We start from the raw sequence: 20136 nt of genomic DNA, 5'->3' as shown, positions 1-20136 counted from the left end.
GCCTCAGGCTCACCTGGTTTTTTTTTTTTTACCTGTAAAGTTACTGAACTACAGCAGAGGGGAAAAGACGACTTGTTGTTTTTGTTGTTGTTGTTTATTTTTGGTGGGAGGAGAGACAACAAAGCACATTGAGATTCGGGGCTCTAGATTGTAAATGTTATTTTAATCTAATTAAGTACTCACAATGTGCTGAGGTTGCAGCTGAAACTGTCACACCTGTGAGAAGGGGAGGGTGGGGGCTGGGTTTTGTGGAGGTGTGTTCATTTACCACGGCTCCTCCTCCGTGAGTCAACCTGCTCTGCTCTCCTTCCTTATGACCCTCCAGCATTGTGACTGCTGCTCCATTTGTTGTCTGCTGCCTGCTCCTTCACGTATCTGAAGCAAAAATGGTGAGTCCAAAATGTGCTTGGCTGGATTGACCTGCAGTGTCACGAAGCTATTTCAGTGTGATTTTGTGTTATTTGTGTTTTGTTTTTTTTTGTAAGCATTTCTGGAGAAATGAAAGCATCTACAGGTGAAATGCATTTCCTCAATTTAGCAATAATAAGGGGGGAAGCGAAAGGTGTCAATTGTGAGAAGCATGGTTGTCAATATATGTGTATTGCAAGATCATATTTTGATTGTGTGAGAGAGAGAGAGAGAGAGAGAGAGAGGGGGGAAAAAAAAGGTGTTTGCTGAGGGACTTTAGAGACTGGTTTATGAAAGGGCTTGTTTAAGGTGTGGTTTGTCTCCAAAATGGAGAGAGAGCTTTGTTAGTGCTTGAAACTTGTTCTGAGAGAATCCTTTGGGGCGGTCTCTCCTGTGCTAACTTGTTCCACAATGACTGGAATGTGATATAGCCAAGGCCTTGAAAATGAATGGGGAAGCTCAAGCGTGTGGACATGTTACTGCAAAGAAGATGGTGCAATATTTGCACACTTTGAAGTGTTTGCAAAGGCACCAAATTCTACTTTTAAAAGAACTTCCTGTTTCTTCTTTTTTCAGTTCTGCTTTATATCTCTAGCACAAAGTACAAGGCACAATATACTTGAAATGAACCAAGGCCTAAATCTTCCCTGTGGTCAAATTGGTAATTCGTACATGTCTATCTAATTTGACAGAAATGTCGGTGCTAAATTTGTTTGTCTCTGTTAGTTTTTGAGTGAAGTAAATCTTCCTTTTTAAGACGCCACAATTTTTTTTTTTTTTAAAGTTAATGTTCCAGTGGCAAGAGTAGAATTAAATGCAGGTTACAGAAGCTTTTTGTTGTATCTCCAATGGTCAGCATTAAAGCATTAGTATGTGGGAAACACTGTTAGTTCGCTGACTTTGCATTTATTTATTTTTTTTCCTTTTCTCACCCGTCAATGCTCACATGTATGCATGTTTTGTGTTTTCTCATAATAGACATCTGGGGTCAAATGCACCGACCAAGTGGGAACCGTCTACAATGCAATGCAGTTAACGAAAACCGATGACGATCCAAGCGAACGTCCGAGGATAGTTCAATTTAATATCACAAACGGTTACATTGATGTGACGAAGGTTTACAAGCAAAAGGAGATTGAGGGCGAGGAGGATGTACACAAGTTCTTTGGAAGTTTGTTCGATGAGAAGAAATGCAGCTACTTTCTGTATGACTGCCTATATGAAACCAGGAACACGCAAAAAAAAGACCTGGTCTTTATCATGTGGTAGGTTTTTTTTTTTTTTTTTATTTATTTTTTTTTTTATTGCAGCTAAAGCACAAAATAATTTTTCAACCAGCAGACTTTGACAAGATAAGATTAGTATGCTACCCTAGTCAACATGATGTGACTCGGCACAAATATGGCCTCACCATTAATCAAGAGATCTTTTTATTAGGTTGTTTTTTCCTCTACATTCCACTGATGTATGTGTTACAGATCTCTGTAATTCAAGTTCAAATCTTAAATTCTACTTTCACATACTAACCCTTTCTATCCACTGTAGTCTTTATCTTATTCTGATGTTGCAGGACTGTTTTTAAAAAAAAATTAAGAACCACAATTATTTCTCTTCATATCAGGACTCCCGACGATTCAAAGATCTCAGACAAAATGCAATACTCCAGCTCCAAACAAAGCATCACTGGTGTGATGAAAGGTAAACTTCCCTGATTTTTGTTTTTTGTTTTTTTTTTATTCGATCAAATCTGGTAGTTTTCTTTGGGTAACTCTTAATGTCGTCCACAGCTGTCAAACACAAGTTCGAGATGCAGCAAATTTCAGATGTGCGAGACAAGGAGGAATTTGCAGACCGTTTAGGAAGAGACGTCATCAAGGTCGAGGGCCACCCTTTGAAGAAGTGTGGCGCAAAAGGGAAATAAAGACTGGGATGGGATTAGATTCCTGTGACACAAGCTTCATTCATCCTCGGTCTACTGAACCCTCCATTCTTATTGGCTTGGCTGATTGACATATTTAGATATTGGTGCCATGTCGCTTGACATTAGCTACATTTATATTTCTCATCAGTTGTATGTAAATGCATACTGTTTGAGTCCACCCATACATTCTGTTGTCCTTCAGGCATCTGTTAAAATTGACTGTTGACTGTTGAGTCTGTAAGTACTAACACTAGGTTTAAAAAAAATAAATAAAATGCTGGGCCTGAAAACCTTTCTGACTGTTACTCTGAACACATTTACAAAGGCAAACGATGGATGATTTAAATGCAAAATGGAGCAGTCGATGCATGTATTGTCAAATAAATTTACAGCAATCAGTCGTGTGCTTGTTCCATGTTGTCTTACCTCAGTCCGACTTTGGCTCACTGATCAAGTATAAGTCGGTGTCTCGTGAAGCAGACTGTCGACCAGTACTGGATGATGGGGGATCACCAACGGATGTTAACCAAGCTGCGACTAACGATTATTTTCAAAATCGAGTAATCGTTTGGTCCATAAAATGGCCAATTTTTTATTTTTTATTTTTCAGGGTTTTGTCAAACCCAAAGATTTTGTTTTCAAATGTCTCGTTTTGTGCACAAACCAAAATAATTCACTTTTAATGATTTTTGTTAAATATCCACATTTCAATTGTCTTAATAATGAAAAAAAGCTTATCAGCTTTATCTAAATAGTTGACGATTAATTTAGTAGTCCATTAATAATCAAGGAATTGTTAACATCCACTTGATGTGTAGGCAGACATCATTTTTTTTCAAATTGGTCAAAATGTACAAACATGTACTTGCAAACTGTTGCAAAAAAATGTCAGATTGAATTTTTTTTGCTCCACAAACCAGTTATGTGTGATTTTAAAGGTGTTGTATGCAAGAAACGTACACAGCCTGGCCAAAAAAAAGTCATCACCTGGATTTAACTAAGCAAATAAGGGGTTGCTGCAGTTGGTCAGGTCTAGGTTCAGCAACATTATGTGCCCAAAGAATGACGTCAGCTGACGACCTGAATATAATGAATGACCAGAGTATTCCATCAATGCATTTTTTTCTTCCCTGATGACATGGGCATATTCCAAGATGACAATGCCAGGATTCATCAGGTTCAAATTGTGAGAGAGTGGACCCAAGAGTGGTACAGGGAGCATGAGACAGAGTCCAGACCTTAATCCCATTGTGAATCTTTGGGATGTGCTGGAGAAGGCTTTGCTCAGTGGCCTGACTCTCCCATCATCAATACAAGATCTTGGTGAAAAATGAAGGCAACACTGGACGGAAATAAATCTTGGGACATTGCAGTAGCTTATGGAAACAATGCCACAGTGAATGAGTGCCGTAATCAAAGCTAAAGGCGGTCCAACAATGTGACCCTTTTTTTTTGGCCAGGCAGTGTATTAAGTCAATGGTCTCTAATATTTCTGGCTTAACTCTGTTTTATGAAAAAATAATGGTATAGTTTGTCTTAAAATAAAAAAAAACAAAAAACAAGATGGGCTGTTTGATATACAGCCATATAAGTTTCAATCCAATTTAGCGTTTAACAATTGTACTGGTACGTTGGTCTTTAACTGCCGCGAGATTGTTTTTGCAAGTTTATCACTGACATTACCACATTGATGTTGAGTTCATTCATCCATCGTCTACCACTTTATCCTCCACATGAAGGTTCTAGGGGTCACTAGAGCCAATCCTGGCCGATGGAGGGCAAAAGCTGAAACTCCATGCAGAAAGGCCCTTGTTGCAAAGACAAGATCAAGCATAGCACTCACGGAACCATCAGATAGCTGGGGGTGGTCTTCACATGATCTTCTACTGCATTAACCTCCATTCAGAAAACCTAGGCCTGTCCATTTTAAATGAATAATTAAAAAAAAAAAACAGTTTTAAGTCAAAAAGCTGAGTTCAGGGATCATCTAAAAAAATAAATACTGAATTAGATTTACCAGACAACCAGGAAATACAGGAAAACAAACCACAGATTCCTGGCTCTTTTCTTAGATCTAAATAAATGGAACCCCAATTAATATTATTGATATCACTTTACCTTCTGTCATAAATGGCTGCTGTGCAAAACACATGCTTGCACATCGCACACACAGTACAACTTTGACTCATTGAAAGCTTGGTAACAGAGGCCATTCATACTCAATGTGAAGTATATAATATAGATATTTTACCATTTGCTTCCGGAAAGCACCCGATTGGTTTGAATCTTCAGCTTGACAAAGATTCTAAGAAATCGTCCGAGGAAACACCGACAGCCATGGACTAGACTCCAGAGTCTAAATGTGAATATCATGGAGGTAGTGTGAAGAAATAAAAGACAACATTTACCAGCACGCAAAATTTACCAGAAGATTACTAATGAAAATTTGTTAAGTACCACCATTTTAAAACCATAGGTATATACATACACAATGTGAAAATAGGTAAAAATGACTTGTACACTAATTTATTATCAAGTATTTATCTCTTAAATGACACACAATGTTAGGGAAACACGGCATAATATAGTTTTTCCAAGAAATGTTTGTACAAATTAGCTCTTTTTGATATGTACTTATGAAATGGTTTGTTGTTTTTATGAAAAGGTTGAATAAAGTTACGTCCAAGTTAGGTATTTAACCCAAAGTAAATGATGTAATGGATATTGTTACACTTTTTATTTATAATAATATGATAATGTCATCCTTAATAGTTGTACTGGTATGTTTAGGGATGCAGGTGGATTTTTACTGTCAGACAAAGCCAACCTAGCAGTTTAAGTCTAAGACGTCACTAACATTACTTTTTTTTTTTATTAGGACAAAATCCTTCAGGTTGTCGTCTGTCTGGAATCCATTTGCACAGGTGCTCTCCACTAGCACCGTGACATTTCTACAGACCGTGTTCATTAAATCTGAGTGTGTCCACTACCCGTACACCCCCCCCACCACCATATAACACACTACCTTATTTTAGCTGTCAACATACTGTACGGACTCTGCTGCATAGGAATACACCCCGTCACCGTGTTGTCATCACAACACAAACCAAGTGTGTTCACTGTGATTCCTCTGGAGGTTGATGCAGTGCGCCTTCTTTCACCATTTCCTGTTTGATTCACACCGGATGTGAAACTATGTCACCGTAAATCACACTCGGCGATTGCAAACAACCAAGACACAGACGCTCGCAGGCAGAAATGACAGCGTGACACTGTAGTTTATTATCATTCACACCAATTCAAATTCAATGTGATATTAGCAAACCAGCTACAGAGGAGAGCAGGCCCTGATGGTACTGCGTCGTTAAACCATTAAAAAAAATGTTCCCATCACTCAACCACATAGAAAAGACATACAAAGTAATTGCACAGGTTGATGCACGTTTGACGCACAATCGGTTTCCCTTTTAACACTGAACTATGGGGAAATGTTTGGAATATAAGGCAGGGGGATAAATAACTTCTGACATAGCCAGAATTGTTGGTGGAATGTGTTTCAGTAAAGACTGCAGCGCGATTCCCTTCTACAGTCTTACAATTGAAATGCTCATATTATCAAACATTATACCTACAGTTGCAACAAATGCAATCGGCTACAGTAAAAGAAAGAAATTGCTTTGGAATGCATAACTATGTTAAGTATAAGGCATATTTGGCGTATTTGTGTCGTGTCCGCGATAAACTTCTGTCAGACAGACGTTCCTTCCTTCAGCTCTACATAATCTTCCTTGAAAACAGAAACGAGACAGAGATTAGTGTCGAAACAGACACGCATACTTAATTAACTGCATCTTAGAAACGTGTAATGCGCGCCCTGGTCCCGTCTCACCTTGCCTTCCAGGTGCTCCTGTAGTGTTCTCACAGACTCCCTCTCTTTGGTCAGCTGCTCCTGTGTGGCTTTGAGAAGCTGCTGGAGCTTAGTGGCTGCTTGGCCCAAGTCTTTGGACAGCTTCTTCTCCTTCTCCAGGCGCTCCTGTGACGGTGACCAAAGCAGAAAACTTCATCTCAAAGCACAAACAGAAAAGTTCCTCTCCTGGGATTCAAACAAAACAATTTGGGTACAACTCGCACACACTTTGCCTCACCTGCAGCTAGGGCGTGTGTGTGTATGCTCATGTCTTTGATAGGCTGTGACGACAAATTTGAGCTCGTAAGACATTTTTACAGGTCCTCACGACCTCAAAGGGCTCTGGGATGGGTTAGGGTTAGACTTAGCTAGGATTAGGGAATGCATTTTGTGTCCTCACAACTGTGTGCGTTTGTGCAATTCATCCAACCATCGTCTGCTTGTTGTTTTTGTTTAGGTAGGTACTGAATGAATGAATGAATGAATCTACACGAGCTACATCGAGCTTGTCGTCAGAGACATGTAATGTAACCAACCCTCCACTCATCCAGAATAAAGAAACAGATGACGCTATAATGAAATGGTGACAGTGAAGAGTACATTTTAAGGGGGGGGGGGGGATCTTGAAATAAATGAACCTGATATTGTGGAAAAAAGAAAATAAAAGACAATAATAAATGAATGAGCTGAGATAAGACTATTTTGGTTTTTAATACATGTCATACTGAAGCAATATTAAACTTCAAAACGTACATTCATCACACTAGTCAAGTTGGAATTCTGTGTTAACACACCTTGAGCTGAGCAATGTCTTCCGTGTCAGTTTGTGGTGACTCAGCCGAAACTCTCAAAAGATCCAGCTGAGCCTGAAACTCTGTGATAGTTTTCTGGGCCTGGAAGTTTGACAACACAGTGATGTAAGAGTTTATTTAAAAAAAGAAATAAAAAAATAGAAAAACAAAAACAGTGCTGTGTCCTGCTACCTGCTCCAACTCCTCCGACAGCTGCTGTCTCTGTGCCGTCTCCCCGTGCAGCTTCTCAGTTGTCTGAGTCAACTCACCAAGGACCTGACGGGTGACGAGCACACAGTAAACATACCGAGACAAACCATTAACACTTAGATGCATTTATGCAAACATTCTTGTTCCACAGCAGCGTTGCACAACCACAAATACAAACATTCAGACACAAAGCTGCTCGACCTGTGTGCCATGTTAGTTTCCTCTCAGACCACTTCAGCTGAAAGGCTCAAGACAAACACGGAAAGTCTGTTACAGTTAAGAGTCCTACAAACACATATTCAGAATCAAAAGGGGGTGAAGAGATGGGCATGCTGTAAAAAGGGTTGAGGGAAAAAGCCGTGTTAAAGTTACATCCACACAGTCAATGCAAATAATGGGTTAGCACAAACAGCCACTGTCTTGGGAGAACTGGACAGACTGGAAATACAGCTCTTCATTATCTGTGACTCAGTGTTGGTGCCACATCCTTGATTTAGGACATGGGTTTGGCAGTGAGTTGCTGGTAACGCGTCAATTAAAAAGCAAAAACAAAACATACCTATGAATTTCTATGAAAATGAAGGCCAAATTGAATATAAAATATTAGAAACATTGTCTTGGTCACTGTCCAGTACTCTCTAGCAGCAAGTGAAGGGTGCCCTGTGACCTTTGCACCCTGACCTGACTGGGTTGAGCCTCAGTTGGGCCATTCTGTTCGTGCTGAGCCAACATCGTGATCTTGCCCAGTTGCTCTCTGACCTGAAACAGGAAGTTGTTGCTTTGTCACTGGTTACATAACCTCCATTCATAAATCCCCTTTGTGTTGCATGTCACTGACACCTTATACCAAGCTGGTTGTGTAGGTTATGGCGGGATTTTAATTTTAATTCTCATTCTTTAGCATCTCACAAGTAAAACGTCTCCATTTTGCCTCAGTTTAACTGGTGCTTGAATGGATAAATAGTGCCATCTGAATGATGGGAAAGAAGGTTGAGTCAGTAAAGTCACCTGTGCAAGCTCCTCCTGCTGTGCCTGGGATTCCTTCTGGGCCAAATCCAACTGGCTCTGACACTCTGACAGCCGCAGCTGAAGCTGAACACAGAGCAGAGTATATGAAAGAAGTGACGTCAGACAGATGTGTTTTCTAAATGCAACACACAAGGTTAAAACCTTTCAACACCTATTTGTAAACAATGTTTATTTAAACAAAACATCTGAATCGGGGTATCTATGCTGTAAAACACCAAGTAACCAACAATAAAAGACAAAATACAATGAATAAAAAACATTTACTAATTGTAATGTTGAACTATTTTCAGGAATTAATACCAACATAAAGGAGAGAACCTTATGTGAACTTGTACATAAAATTTAACAAAAAAAAAAAGTTAAACTCAGGTAATTTTATTAGTCCTTGTACCTGATTTATCTCCTCTAATGTTCCATAGCTTTCCACCTGCTTCTCCAGCTGAGCTTCCAGAAGCATCATCTGCTCCTTCAACTGCACAGAGAACAGGAAAAGAAAAAAAAACATTTTAACAGTCATCATATCCCAAGTGGGGCCATTTAAATTTGGATATTGCTATGTGAAAAAAAAAAAAACGTCCCACCTTTTCTACACTTTGGTTTTCTGCCTCCAGCTTGCTTATTTTCTCCAAAGCCTGGTGTTGTGTGAAAGAAACAACCCGTAAGTTTTATCATTATTGTTATTATTAATAACAATAATAATACTAGGGAGACACACACATGGTGAAAAGGCATGTCAAAGAGATGGTGATTTATATTCACTGACCACACTCAGCTGTTCCTCTGAGGTAGCCATCTTGGACTTCCATACCAGCTCTTCCTCTTCCACACTCTTCTGCAGATCTTTCAGCATTCCTTCCTAAAATAGAGGATCGGAAAGTTATACCGTGCATTTTACCCACATTTATGGAAACCCATACAAACACACAACACACATTGAGCAACCAAATGGAGGAAAGATTTGTTTTATATGACTTTACATCAACATCAGGACCTCAGTCACTCACCGTCTCAGCCAGGACTGTCCGATACTGTTCACACTCAGCCTGCAGGGACCCATAACTCGCTTCAGCCTCCTTCAGCTTCTCAAGCAATTCCTGAAATTAAGAAAATTAAAAATTCTGCCTGGGGAAATTTAAAACCCTAAATTGTAACTGTAAAAAAAAAAAGAAAAAAGATGGCTTACAGGCAAAGCTGGGCTGGACTGAGACTCCTGGCTTTGCACGGTGAGAGCCTCCTGGGCTTTTTGTGTAAATACTTGTAACCAGTTGGACTAGGTGAAGAGCAAAGCAGGGGTAAATAAATACATGAATGAAATCATCTCAATAACAGACCTTTTAGCAATTGGACACTTTTCTTACCAGCTCTGTCTCTAAGGGTATCTGTGGAAAGAGTGTCCGGAGACTTTCTTTGGTTTCAGTTTGAAAAGCTGTCAGCTGTGCTGTAGTGTTCTGCTCAAACAATGGACGACATGAGGGTGGTTAAGAGCAAACTGATTAAAGCACAAGTGCGTTACGAGACTTCCTGCATCAGTCGTCATTGTCTTGCTCACCTCGCTCAGCTGCTCTTGAAGTGATGAGACAAGGACATCCTTCTCTGTCAGACTAGTCATAAAAACAAACAAAGAAAAGTGTAAATAAGAGAACAAACAATAATGCAGTGTTTCCAAATGACTGGAACAGTTCATGTTGGTACAGTACGGTATGTTTTTTTTGAGTTTCCATTTGGAAAATTACCAAAATAACCAGCCCTAACCGTTCCATTCTTTGGCATCCTTCCCCTGGGGTTCTCCAGAATAAAATGAAACATTATGGTTGGACCAGGGGTGTCCAACGAGGGCCAGATTTGACAATGTGAATATTTGCAGGGGCTAATGGTCCCTTCAGACCTTTTTTTAAAGGTTAAAGTTACATACAAATGCACGGTTTTATAATATTTTAATTTTAGTTGTCACAAAAAAACGCCAACGTAACTAAATCTAAGCGACGCACAAGTTCTTTCACATCTGGAGTCAGATAACATAAAATAAAAGATGATGAATGCATCTGTCTGTCTGTCTGTCTGTCACGGGTGGATTTCAAACTCAGGACTCTGGTTTCAAAGTGCAACTCCTTACCAGCAGAGCTAACAAGGTGACAAGTGATTGAGACCCATTTTCTGTCCAAGTCTCTGGCCATAAATAATGCACTATCAAACCGAAGCGGTGGGCTGAACAAAATCTGATCGAGGGCCGTGATTGGCCCGCGAGCCAGACTTTGGACATGCCTGGATTAGACAGTAAGCCTATTGGGCGAGTGAAAAACAAGAAAATACAAAGCTTGGCGAGTTGCTGAGACAAACAGCCATAAGTCGAGCAGGAAAGGAAGAGCTGCTGGATGTCCTCCATTTTTGTCTGTTGTGACGCTTTCAACATCGCCCTTCGTTTGTTGCCGCGCCGCTACAACGTCACACTACATTTCAGTCGAAACACAAGCCTGACCCAGGGCTTTACCATTCTGAACCGCACTGTGCTGTACCAAACTGAATAGTGCCATATGTTCAACACCATATGTTACACAGATCTGTTCATATGGCACATTTATTTACCTGTTCTGTAGCCGAGCGAGTTCTGCAGAGTCATCCGACTGCTGAAACAGACAGGACATTTAATGTTCTGCAGTTGAACGTCTACAAGTCGACTCTCAGAGTATAGCTCAGTGAGAGGTGCACTTACCCGGGTGTTCTTTAATTGTACCATCTCTTCTTTGAGGTTGGTAAGTTCCTCTTGAAGTGATGTGATAAGACTGGCATCCTCACTAAAGGGACACACAGTTTGTATTGACTGAGTTGGTGGACGGACGGACGGATGGAGAGATTGGTGCGTAGACAGTGAAAAGCGACATACCTCTTGTTTCTTTGCTCCAGTTCAGCTATAGTGTTCTCCTGTGAGAAGATAATTAGTGATTAGCGTTAACACTGTAACACTTTCCACATCTTTGTATAAATAAATCCCTTCTTAAGAAATCTCAGAAGTGACACTGTTAAGAAAGGGATTGAACCTGCAACACTTACGGCAGCTTCCTGTTTTATCTGCAGTTGCTTCAGTTCCTCGTGAAGTGTGCTCAGCTGGCTCTCTCTCTCCTGAAGGCTGCGGAGGGGGCACAGTGTTCAATAAGTCAATAAAAAAAAATCTAAATGGATCTAAATGTTGACACTGATGAAAGGATGACCAAACCCTTACCTGAGCTTTAGCTGTTCCAGTTCTGCAGGATTTACCTGCGGAATTAAGAACAGCAAAAATCCTTTAGGGGCGGCTCAGCTGACTAGCCATTACAGATACATCAAACAGAGTGTGTCCTACCTGATTGGCCTCCTCTAGGGATTTGTTTTGACTGGCCTCCAAAAGTGAGGTGATGGAGGCTAACTGCTGTATAAGCTGGCCTTTCTCTGCCTTTGCTTCCTCCACCTGGGCAGTGAGGGCATCTACCTGAGCAGAACGCTCCTTGATGTCAGCCTCCAAATTCTCAGCACGCACTTGAATTTCTGCAGAGGAAGAAAAAAAAAAAGACATACAAGTTTGTAACTTAAACTATGAAGCTAAGCCTGGTTAGGTCTATTGTTAAAAGACCTGGTTTCCCTAGAAACTGACCTGAAAGTGTGCTGCTGTCCTGGTGGGCCTTGTCCAAGGTGACCTGCAGGCTGCTATTTCTACTTTGTGTTGTTCTCAGCTCTTCGCTCACCTCCTCCAACCTCCTCTGTGACGCCTGCTCACTCTCTGCGTGGCTGGCCTGACAAGACAATAAGAGTGTGTCAAACACCAGACTGTGTTATAGGACACACTATATAAGTCGACATGAAGCCAGGCAGTACCAGTGCATGTGGGCCAGGTTGGTAAGAATCTTAAAAAATATCAAACTTTCACATATTTGCATTTGTATAGTTATTGACATCCAGAAAATATAGGTTTTAAAATGTCTGGTCATTTCTTTGGACTTTTAAGGAAATGTTTAATTTCTCCAAGAAAGTGCTTTGAACATGAGAGCATTTTTGCATAGTGCGTTTCAAACCCTTAAACTGCCACAAGAGACGGTTCAACTGTCAGGAAATGCCGAGTGGGTTTCTCCAAATAACCGATAAATCTACAAACTACAAACTAAACAGCAATCAATTCAACTATGTGGTCTAATAAAAAATATGGGGGGACTGATGATGTGAGGCAGGAACGTACTGGAGATCTTTAAATCAGTGGTTTCAATGGAATTAGACTTTTCCTGTTTTTTTAGGTTTCATTTTTTTACAGCCAGTTACAGAAGGCAGGAAAGGAGAGGAGAGATGCTCGGACATGCACACATTCCAGCTGTTGCTGTGAAGCCTTTTCCCTGCAGCCTCATTATTGTATGGCTGCATTCTAGCCAAGCCCTGAGCTCTGTGATTACAAGGTATTTAAACGTACTTTAACATGAGAGGAGTTTGGGGGAAAAGGTGGGAAATACCTAGTCTTGGATTTCACGGAGGCTATAACTAAAGGCAGCTCAAACATGAAAGCCCATAAAAAATGAAAAAAGAGCATGTTTTGTTTTTTTCCACCCCCATGTGAAAACGTGATGGTGTTTAATAAATTAAGAGATAATGTGGTATTCCCACAGGCCAGGCCAACCTGCAGCAGGGACAGTTGCTTCTCGGCTGTGAAGACCTTGGTCTCCAGTCCTTTCCTGATGTGCTCAGCAGCGAGCAGACTTTCTGTCTTCTCTTCAACTTCCTTAGTTAACTTTGCACATTCCTGACGCAGCTTGGCCAAATCTGCATTTTGTCTGAAGGCAGAAAAAAAGAAAAGAAAAAAGAAGAGAGACAGAGAGAGTGAGGAAAACATCTGACTAACATATAAGTCAACCCTCTGGTATAACATACCTACCTACACAATTTATAACCTGTTCTTTCACTCGTGACAATATTATCAATATGAAGAGTTATTAGTTTCTAATTTGGGCATGATAGAACCTGAAGGGAAATTAAGGGAAATGGAAAAGATGGCAAATTAACAAAATGTAAGCTTGATTAAGATCAATGGAACCAGAATTAGTGAACCAACAGCAGTGGATGAGAAATACTTATTTGAACCTAATTTTTCATTAGTCGGTAAACATTTACAATACATTTTCATGGAAACAAGCCTACTGTTGCAGAGAATGACTCACTTGCTCTCAGCCTGACTAGTGGCTTGGTTGAGGGCATCGCGGAGAATGGAGTTCTCCTGCTGTAGTCGGACAAGCTGGGCATTTGGGCCTTTTTCCAACTGGTCCTGCAGACTAAGGACCTGGAAGAGAAATCATTAAATGTTTCTTTTTTTTTTAATAAACTGAAAATATTTGCACATTGGATTGCTGCTATGTATTCAATTGTTCTACACAATTATACATTTTACAAGAGATAAAAATGTATCTGGTTGACCGTATTAATCTGAACTGCAACTAAGGAAAACTTAATAGAACTAACCTTTGCATTGAGCCTCTGTGTCTGGCCAACATGGTCCTGATAACTGGCTTGCATGCGAGCTTTAAGTGCTATCATCTCCTGCTCCCTCTTACTCAGCTGGGAACTCAGCCTGGTCTCGACACTGGTCACCTTGGACTTTTCAGCAGACAGGTCCTGAAAAAACAGACAGCACGGGCAGAGAGCAGTTTCAGACTCACCGCACTTTGTATGCATCCAAAGAGCCACTATTTCACTGAGTGACTTATCTCTATAACTATTGTCAGACGTTTTTCACACATTTTCACACGTACAGTTCAGGACAAAATGACATCACAATAATTGAATGGGTTAAATTTGTTTTAAGAATATTGATCACATTCCTGGACACCAACGTTAAAGTTTACATTGTATACACAAGCCTGAAAAATACACCGCTATGGTGGTAAGCATTGTATCTTTTCATCTACTGCCATCTACAGGCTGAAAAAGATATTACAGGAGATATGTAACATCTTATGTAAAGAGTGGGATATCATGACATTCAGAGGACAGAAGTCCAGATGTCATTATTCATTTGTGCTCAACTAAGATTTCATCTATTTATTTTAGGGAACAACATAGTTTATTTTAACACCATGGTTTTTATGCTGTGGCATGAGTTTGTCTCCATCTACGACAACTTACCTTGGTGAGTTCTCTCAGGCGGTTCTTTGCTGCTGAAGCGTCCTCTTGTTCCGCTGCCAGTTGCTTCTCCCTCTCCTCCAGCTGTTTTTTCAGGACTGCAACTGGGTCTCCTTTCTGAGTGGCCTGAAAACAAATGCACACAGAAAGACAGTAAGCACCAAACGATAAGTGCCTTTGCTCTCCGGCTAATGAGCAATTTCTCATACCGTGTGCCAGGTGTCCTGAACGATGCCAGCTTTCTCAGACAGGATCTCGATGAGCCGATGCGCCTCCCGCTCACTGAACACCATGCTACTGATAGTGGAAACCAGGGCCTTGTAGGGCAGGTACAGTGGAGGGTCAGCCGAATCCACTGCTGTCACTGAAGAGACAAATCATTTCAGTGCATCTCATCCTTCAAAGCGAAAAAGATGGATGATTTCAAAGCTAATCTAACTGCCACAAATAATCTGAAAAATCCAGGAAGAGAGCGACGTTGCTGTCCCAGAGACGAGGCACAGCAACCATGCCATTTTCCAGGATGGCAAAAAATGATGGGGCGCTGTGGCAACACTAGGCAGAGCCAAGTCTCAGGCAAGGGAGAACTCCACCACCACCCTCACCCCACAAACCACCCAACCCATTGTCAGGGCACTAAGACCCTTTGTCAGCTAACAAAACAGGGCAGCTTTGTTCAGACAAGCTGGCCTGCTCTATGCCCTCCAGAGCAGAGCGCCACAGAGTATCCACCATCGTTATTGGCACGACTTTCCACCGGTAAACAAATAGATGTTTATCAGAGCTGACAAGGGCATTGCTGCCTTCCATGGCAATTCTCGTCATTTCCTTTTACTTCAAGGGAGAGAGATATTTTTAACAATGACACTTGATGTAACTATCAACAAACTATTGTGGCTCAGTATTGTGCATCAAACAAACAATACATGGTTGAAAAGGGCTTATCAGTTTCGATAGGGTTGTCAACAACACTGCAAAATATCAACTGAGAGCCGCACCCTTCAGTCTTGGTTATGCACATAACTGACTAGAATCTTAAAGAGGTGACCTATGTAAACTACTCCATACCTATGTTGATGTTATATGTGGGTTTCCAACATAAAAGTGTCATATATAAATAAATAAAACACTTTAAACGTGTACAGTAATAACTGCAAAGTCGTAAGAAGATAGTCCAATAACATCTGCTTACCAGGCTCACTCTTCTTCTTAGAGGACTTCTTCTTGGGTTCCTGAGCTTTTGCAGTAACAACAGGGGCTTTCTGGGACCCCACTGGAGGCACTGCCATCACCGGGACATCTTTGGTGACAGTCTCCAGAACTGTCTTGCATGGAGCCGATGAGGACTTGGCTGGGGCTGTTACAGCCTTTGCTGATGTAGGGGCAGATTTGGCTGCGGCAGAGGCTTGCTTGGCTGATGCGGGAGGAGCAGCAGCGGCAGATTTGGCTGATGCGGGAGGAGCAGCAGCGGCAGATTTGGTTGATGCAGGAGCAGCAGCGGCAGATTTGGTTGATGCAGGAGCAGCAGCGGCAGATTTGGTTGATGCAGGAGCAGCAGCAGATTTGGTTGATGCAGGAGCAGCAGCAGACTTGGATGATGCAGGAGCAGCAGCAGATTTGGTTGATGCAGGAGCAGCAGGGGTAGATTTAGCTGGAGGAGCAGATTTAGTTGGGGCTGCTGCAGCCTTTACGGGTGCAGGGGCTGATTTAACCGTTGGAGCAGACTTAGATGATGCAGGAACAGCTTTGGCTGGGGCATTTCCTTTTGCTGGGACAGAAACGGGGGCTTGGGTTGATGAAGAGACAGCAGAGGACTTAACTAATGCTGGGGCAGACATAATTACAGCTGGCTGGGATGAACCTGGTTCAACCTTTGCCACTTTTTTCTTCTTTTTATCTTTTGGGGACGGTGCAGGTGAGGGCTCAGCAGCGGGGCTTGGTTTGGCAGCAATCTTGTCCTGGTTATCTGCTGGCTGAAGGGCTGCAACTGGCTTGACCTCAACAGCAGGGGCAGGGGTAGGGGCAGGAGCAGGGGCAGGGGCAGCAGCAACAACTGGGGCAGAGACAGGTTCAATGACCGCATCAGTGTCAGAGGCCTCTTCAGTTTTTTCCTGCTCTGGGATTTTTCCATTGGGTTTGTCATCTTTCTTCTTTCCACGGCTTTTCTTCTCAGATATTTTGTCCTTCTTCTTTTTGTCATTGCGGCCAGATTGTATCTTACCTAACTCTCTCCGTTGCTTTGCCAGGGCCTCCTCATAAGAGGTCTCTTTCATGGAGAAGGAGGAGACAAGAGCAATCCCGACAGCCGAGATTACCATGAATCCACCAAATACCATTATACCAAGGGTCTGGGGGTCATAGATATCCATTGTACAAGTTTTCTAGTTATCCTAAAAAAAAGATTGGGAAAACAGTCAATACAAACTGAAAGTACAAATGGTAATACATTATATGCCAAAAAACAATTATCTGTGCCTTGAGAAAAAATCTGACAGCTGCTATAGTAAGAGCAACTGATTTGTGGCGAGTGCTGCACTGCCAAAGCATTTACCTTTTGTGGCCTCTAGGTGTCTCAGTTATCTCCATAAACCTTTGCCTTGAGGCTGAATGCATAATGTAGACTTGCACATCTTATCAGCAAACTGAGCAAAGCCCCCCCCATAAGGCCTCTCATCAATGGTTAAACATATGATGACGCAGCTCTAAAATCACTTTCGATTTTTTGAAATCCAACAAAAGTGTATATATTTTGTAGTATAGTACAGTATTTATTAATTAATTAATTAATTAACTTCCCGATTAGAAAAATAAATAGCACAGAACACAGTAGAATACATTGGCTCTACGTAACTATGGTCATAAGGCTGCATTATTATAGTTACATTACACATTGAGAGGTGTACCAACACTTTTCATATTGCCTATTCTCTTTGCTACAAAGAGTAAAGAATAGATATTAAATAAATATCTTGAATATATTCAATAAATATTAAACAAAGAACAGTGGAAAAAAGGTCAGTGAGCAAATCGATGAAGCAACTATTCCACAAAAGTGACTCACATTTGACAACAAATCATAAAATGATCAGAGCTATAATTTCTTGGATGTGTAAAAGATTTTATTGCACGCGTGAAACCTAGTGAAGATAAATCAACGACATATCAGCATCAAACAGGATATGCATTTGAGGTTATTTCCAGCTCTGCAAGTCATTCTTTCAATTCCCCCTTTAAGGTCCTAAAAATCTCATCCTGTCATAAACTAGAATTTGTTTGTAGAGCCTGTAGGGGGGGGAAGTTGTCTGCTGGGGTTACATTTTTTATTTATTTTTATTTTTTTGTTAAAGAAATCCTAGTTTATGGATTCAATCAGACATGACTCAAATGCAAAGGGAAGGGAACATTGTGATGATGTGTTCAACTGCTGGACTATTTCAGAGCAGAGTCCAGAGTCCCTGTTAACTGCAGGGTCTGAAAGCTCCAAGTGAAAAAGGGGAAGAGTTGGTTAGGCCTCCTGATCTGAGATGTGACACTCCACTCAGACTTAACTCAGACTGTAAGAGAAAAGACATCCTCATGTGCAAAGTAAATTAGGCTGACTCTCAGGGTTCATGTGACACGACTACAAGACAAAACCTACTATAGTAAAACTCCTCAACCACATTTCTCTTCAGTACATCTGGCTTTAATCCAGTGGCAATTGGGTGCAATAAAAAAATGATGATCGTCATCAGAATTTGAGATATGAACAGTGCTAATCCAATAAAGTTAAATGTATGCGTACTGTAGTTTTTCCCCTTCAGTGTCTGAAACCTACGTTTCAACAGTCTTAGTGTTGGACACATATGTAAGAATAGAAAATATGAACCACGCCCATTCTTGATTCCACACTTTAATACATGCGCAAAACTTCAAATTTAGTTTATTAAATGTCATTCCAGTATCAATTGTCTTATTAGAACCGAGAACAGAAGCTAAAACAGACCGTGGCGACTTATGAGACATCAGGGACGCCGTTCACCGTTATCCTCACAAACATGCTATAAAACAAGACTGTGCATTTCTCCAACTCATTTCATGTAAAACTGTTTGAATTACTTGCAGACTAGCATTGAAGCTAACACTATGAATCAATGAACTTGGCGACCGACGTGCACATACTGCTATAAAGTGTCGCGTTACGTAACAACAATTGCACTTTTAACAGCTACAGCAAAGCAAAGAGCTAGTGAGGAAAAAAAAACCATCTACAACAATGTCAGATAACTTTAACAGACTGTTTTTTTTAACCCCCCCTATAGTTGTGCTCAACAGGAGTTAGCTTTCCAGGCTAGCTGACGTTTAATGAATAAAAAGAACATTCCCAGATACCCAGCATTTACCTCGCCGGTGATGTAGCTGCGTCTGTTTGCCGCACAGGGAATGAAGAGAGGGCTAGTGTAAAGCTTCGCGCGGCGGATGAAGTGACTTCTGCACAAAGCTACACCTATTCTGTCCAGCTATTCAGCTAAAGTTGCCTCTTTTTTCCACTGGTCTCCCTCCCCCTCACTCCGCTGGAGAATCCGTGGTCTGCTGTGAAGTCGTGGCACTTCGAGCTGGCCAGACGTATTGGCCCCGTGCCCCACATAGCTACCGCGGATCGACAAGGCCTCTGATTGGCTGGAGTGTACACTCAAGCCGGAAAGTGAGCGCGGTGGGAGTTGTAGTCTTTTACTTGGACCCAAAAACATATGAGTCTGAGTTTTCAGTCAAACAAAGGTGGTCTGTTAGGGGGGGAAAGAACACATACTCGAGTGAAGCAAAGAGGAGATACTTTTAAAGTCAGCCAAATTACATTTGACATCCTTTCGCTAAATAAATGTCGTTGTTTTTAACCACAGTGTTTTAACTACACTGTCAAAGTTAAAGTATCAGCGAGTATCGACAGAACACATCAAGAATTAAATGTTGTTTTGTGTTTGTGAATGACTTTTAGTCAACATCAGCAGCAGGGGAGCAGTAAGAAGCAGCTTTTTGTGACTCTCATCTCTCCTTTCTTCTCTGCTCACTTTCACCACAACAGCTTATGGTCACACCATCCATGCATCTTCTACCACTTTATCCTCCACACGAGGGTCGCTGGGGGCCAATCTAAGCTGACATACGGCGATACATGGGGTACAGTCCACCAGTCCATTGCAGGACCACATAGAGACAAACAACCATGGTCAATTTAGAGTGTCCAATTTGCCTAATGCCCAAATCTTGGACTGTGGAAGGAAACTGGAGAACTCAAGAAAACCCACACACACGGGGAGAACATGTACAATATATAACCACTATACTGGCCATGTGGCCCCTTATGGTCACACATGTTGTATTAATTATTTTGTTGTCCCTACTTTTGTTGTTCTTAATACGATACATTACTGTGTTTACATTAACGTGTTTATTTGCCCCAAAAGACCTAAGGCGTCTTGACATCATCAAATTGAATATAATACCCATACGTTTATTAACTATACTTTCAAAAATGCTCTAAAATTTGTTTTGGGACTAGTATTTTATATGCACTTTGGGCAAAGGCCTTGCAAACTAGCCATAATTTACGTTTTGCATTGTGAAGCAGGCGCTTACCATGAAAACAAAGAAGACTGACATGGTTTCTTGCATGTAAAGGCCATCACAATTCCCCAACATGCTTGGGAAAGATAAGGGTGGGTGGAAACCCTTCTGGTATGTTCTGTCCATCAAAACATTCA

At 41.2% G+C, this 20136-nt stretch overlaps 2 protein-coding genes across 4 annotated transcripts; one reads left to right on the top strand and one right to left on the bottom strand.

Moving 5' to 3' along the window:
• The first annotated feature begins 281 nt into the window (after positions 1-281).
• Positions 282-2727, top strand: cfl1l (cofilin 1 (non-muscle), like). The gene is made up of 4 exons (XM_058651835.1): positions 282-389; positions 1387-1673; positions 2030-2106; positions 2196-2727. Exons 1-4 carry the CDS (start codon positions 387-389, stop codon positions 2327-2329), a joined length of 501 nt encoding a protein of 166 aa, XP_058507818.1. The 5' UTR covers positions 282-386; the 3' UTR covers positions 2330-2727.
• A 2861-nt stretch (positions 2728-5588) lies between these two features.
• On the bottom strand, positions 5589-19003 carry rrbp1a (ribosome binding protein 1a). 3 transcript variants are annotated; one of them, XM_058651906.1, is made up of 27 exons: positions 18778-19003; positions 15588-16785; positions 14605-14759; positions 14399-14521; positions 13736-13888; positions 13438-13556; positions 12900-13053; positions 11892-12030; positions 11604-11785; positions 11484-11518; positions 11315-11390; positions 11148-11185; positions 10977-11058; positions 10850-10890; positions 9816-9867; positions 9625-9714; positions 9450-9536; positions 9271-9360; positions 9030-9122; positions 8848-8898; positions 8658-8738; positions 8246-8329; positions 7919-7996; positions 7220-7303; positions 7031-7129; positions 6219-6362; positions 5589-6116 (listed from the first exon to the last, which is right to left on the bottom strand). In XM_058651906.1, exons 2-27 carry the CDS (start codon positions 16762-16764, stop codon positions 6078-6080), a joined length of 3546 nt encoding a protein of 1181 aa, XP_058507889.1. In that variant the 5' UTR covers positions 16765-16785; positions 18778-19003; the 3' UTR covers positions 5589-6077. The 3 variants fall into 3 exon arrangements, with proteins under 3 accessions (XP_058507889.1, XP_058507890.1, XP_058507891.1); XM_058651907.1 differs by having other exon boundaries at positions 10850-10887; XM_058651908.1 differs by lacking the exon at positions 7919-7996.
• Between the last annotated feature and the right edge of the window lie 1133 nt (positions 19004-20136).

The sequence above is a fragment of the Solea solea genome, chromosome 15, assembly GCF_958295425.1.
Source record: "Solea solea chromosome 15, fSolSol10.1, whole genome shotgun sequence".
Lineage (NCBI taxonomy): Eukaryota > Metazoa > Chordata > Actinopteri > Pleuronectiformes > Soleidae > Solea > Solea solea.
This window is presented reverse-complemented; position numbering and strand designations above follow the sequence as displayed.